Raw genomic sequence first — 3,008 nt, forward strand, 5'->3', positions numbered from 1 at the left:
CACTGAAATCCAGACTAAAGTTTGTGCCCTGACAAGCCTGCAGCGCAGTGCTGCTGCGATGCTTCTTTTTTTTTTTTTTTTTTTTTCTTCTGCGACACTTTGACAGACATTTCATTTCCAGGCAGCCTTTTTCGCAACAGGAACGGTAAGTGAGCCCAACCGGGTCTGAACAGGGTCCAGCTGGTCTCGGTACGGTCCGTCGCCTCTCTGTTTTGGTCCATTTTTCCTCGTGTGTACTTCTGTCTGTCACAGCACAGTGCGTGATCATACATGGTAAACGTGAATGCGCTGTCCCATATTGCCCACAATGCCTTGTGAGATATCACGTGTCTTTTCGAGCCCTATAATTAAGATAATCAGTAACCTGAGAATGACCCTGGAATTTTCCATGTTTGGTTCCTCCCTCTGTGCCGCCCTCGTACTCATTTGTAAACATATCCTTGTGTTTTAGATCCCGCCTGCTTATGCTTTAAAATCCACGCTCACCACTGTGGCAATCACAACAAACAGAGCTGAGCTCCTCGGCACACACGACGCAAACTCAGGACCGCATCCTCAAGATGATGCAGAGCAACGACAGGAACTGTGGTAAGATGTCTCTCCTTGATTTTGACAGAAACTGATGAAACTGTTGGAATTGTGCTTGACATAATGAATTTTAGTTATTTTGTTAAGCTGCTCCTAAATGGTGATGGGAATGAATTGAGGATTGATAGTAATTTGAATTAGCAAATGCCATTAAAGTGCAGTAAAATTAACTTTTAGAAATAAATAGTGGCAGATTGAAACGCTGTGACCCAATTCCTGTAAGCCCTCAGCTGTCCACAGATTGTGTTTAAGGCTGTTTGTGGGTAAGATAAGCTTAACAGGAGCCGGCACTGAGTTGTAAATTTACTGTGATTCATCCTTTGGGAATTACCCGAGGACACATGAGCTTCATGAATGAACTTTGCTTTATGATTGTTTATTATTTTGAATGCTGGATAAGGATTTCATCATCAAGCTTTATTGATATAAAATAATAGTCTTCAGACACCTGCTTTGAATAAAGATTTAAGGGTGACAGTATGGTTGCTTCAGTATAGAAGATGAACAGGGAGTCTTCATGGATACAATACTGTGTTTTCAAAAAGTCACATTGATCACTGTTGTGCAATACTCAAACTGTGAATACCACGATGCTGCACACAGCTCATTATTGCCATTTAGCATCAGGATATGCTGTTTATCTGTAAATGAATAAATGCACTGAGATAAACCAGGACTCATAACTGTGTTTTTCGTCTGCTGCAGGCGTGACGTCACAGGTGCGACACAGGTGTGGCTGGTGCTGCCTCGGTCCTCTAACCTTCCACGTCCAGGCTGTGGGAGACAAGGTGTGTCTGAGCCATGGCCACCGCCGAGCAGAGAGAAGCAAACACACCAATAGGAACGGCCTGGTGTTCAGCAGCCGAACAGTGAGGCTTCGGGAGAGGCTTCGCGTGAGAGTGGAGAAGGATGTGTTGATCTGGGAGGGGTCTCTGCGTGTGGGCTTCACCAACGTGTCGCCCTCAGGAAGAACTCTTCCTCTGCCCAATTATGCCATCCCCGACCTGACCGGCACGCCCGGGCACTGGGCTGCTGCTATTCCTGAGTCCTTCTGTCCAGCAGGTTCAGAACTGGACTTCTGGGTTTCTGCTGGTGGCAGCATATATGTCTCAAACTGCGGCACAAAACAAAAGCTGCTGACAGGGGTGGACCTCAGCCGATCACTGTGGGCCATGATTGACATCTATGGACAGGCCTACTCCATTTCCCTCCTGGGTAGGTTCACTCTATATCTCACATGTACTGTTAGCGCTGATAGCTGTTGTAGAAACAATGAGTGTGCAGGGGCAAAGCCTACGTTTGAAGCCCCCACGGCTTCTACCCGGAGTTTTCGGCTGACACACTGGCACTTGAATGGAGTGAATAACGTAGCGGAGGTGATCGTTTGCGTCTTCAAAAATCTGTCCATTTATTTCCAGTCTCACAAACTTCACCACAGGACATGAACCACACAGCGATGGCGAGGCAGCAGCGACAGCGGGTAGAAGCCGTGGGGGCTTCAAGCGTAGGCTTTGCCCCTACATTTCAAGTCAAAACCGTGTTTCCTCTCACGGGCAGCAACACCTGTCAGGCTGTGATCACTTCCTATTTATACTTCCGGTGCTAATTGGCTCCTACACAGTGCTTTCATTTTTCTGTCTCTTTCTCGTTCTGCAGGCTCAAAGAAGAAAGGACTGATTTGCAGAAGATCCTGTCCTGCACCTGAACCTCTCCTCTCAGACAGTGATGAAGACACAGCCCTCCGCCTCATGGAAAACTGTGAAGGTAAGCTGGAGTCCCTCCTGCTGATACAGTCCAGTTTGAGTTTAACATGAGGAGGATGGAATCAGTGAAACGGTGAATTGTCAGTCATGTAAATGTGATTCCTGTCTTCTTTTCCACAGATCACTGTGTGGTGTGCATGATGGAGGCGGCCAGAGTCACTCTGCCTTGCGGTCACCGCTGTTTGTGCTGGAAGTGCAGCACCAAGGTGTCCCAGCAGTTTGGTACCTGCCCGCTGTGCCGACAGGAGATCTCTCCTCCTCAAGCAGAGGAGGAGAGTTTCTGTCCTTCTCTGAGCTCCAAGACTCCAGACAGAAATCCCCAGATGACTGTCTCACACTGACCTGATGGTCCTGGAGGTTCAGTCGTTCTGGATCATTTGCACACAGCCTGATCTCTGATAGAAGATCAACCAGGGAACCTCCAGTGTGATTTTCACCTCTCTAAATATGTGAATGTTGCACAACCTGTGTAAGATAAAAAGCTCTGAGATGTTGGTGTGAAAATGAAATGTTAGTGAACAGTGATGCAAATTAATCTCATGTAAATATGTAAAATACGCACTATTTTTCCAAAATGTTTTTAAATTATTGTGTACAGTGTATGTATTTAATATATTTACTTTTGTAAATTTCAGAAATTCTTTTGTGTTTTATGGG

The 3,008-nt window shown here is 46.1% G+C and overlaps 1 protein-coding gene across 1 annotated transcript; it reads left to right on the forward strand.

Moving 5' to 3' along the window:
• Positions 1–560: 560 nt before the first annotated feature.
• On the forward strand, positions 561–2,692 carry LOC115397711 (E3 ubiquitin-protein ligase NEURL3-like). Its single transcript, XM_030104153.1, has 4 exons — positions 561–588; positions 1,294–1,803; positions 2,245–2,352; positions 2,472–2,692. Exons 1-4 carry the CDS (start codon positions 561–563, stop codon positions 2,690–2,692), a joined length of 867 nt encoding a protein of 288 aa, XP_029960013.1.
• Positions 2,693–3,008: the final 316 nt, after the last annotated feature.

Source organism: Salarias fasciatus, chromosome 12, assembly GCF_902148845.1.
Source record: "Salarias fasciatus chromosome 12, fSalaFa1.1, whole genome shotgun sequence".
In the NCBI taxonomy this organism is placed as follows: Eukaryota; Metazoa; Chordata; class Actinopteri; order Blenniiformes; family Blenniidae; genus Salarias; species Salarias fasciatus.

Excerpts from the sequence above, each read along its gene's own strand:
- LOC115397711 (XM_030104153.1), top strand. The coding sequence starts at position 561 with ATGATGCAGAGCAACGACAGGAACTGTG. Across the intron at positions 1,804-2,244 it reads CTACTCCATTTCCCTCCTGG|GCTCAAAGAAGAAAGGACTG; the intron begins GTAGGTTCACTC and ends CTCGTTCTGCAG. Across the intron at positions 2,353-2,471 it reads CCTCATGGAAAACTGTGAAG|ATCACTGTGTGGTGTGCATG; the intron begins GTAAGCTGGAGT and ends TCTTTTCCACAG.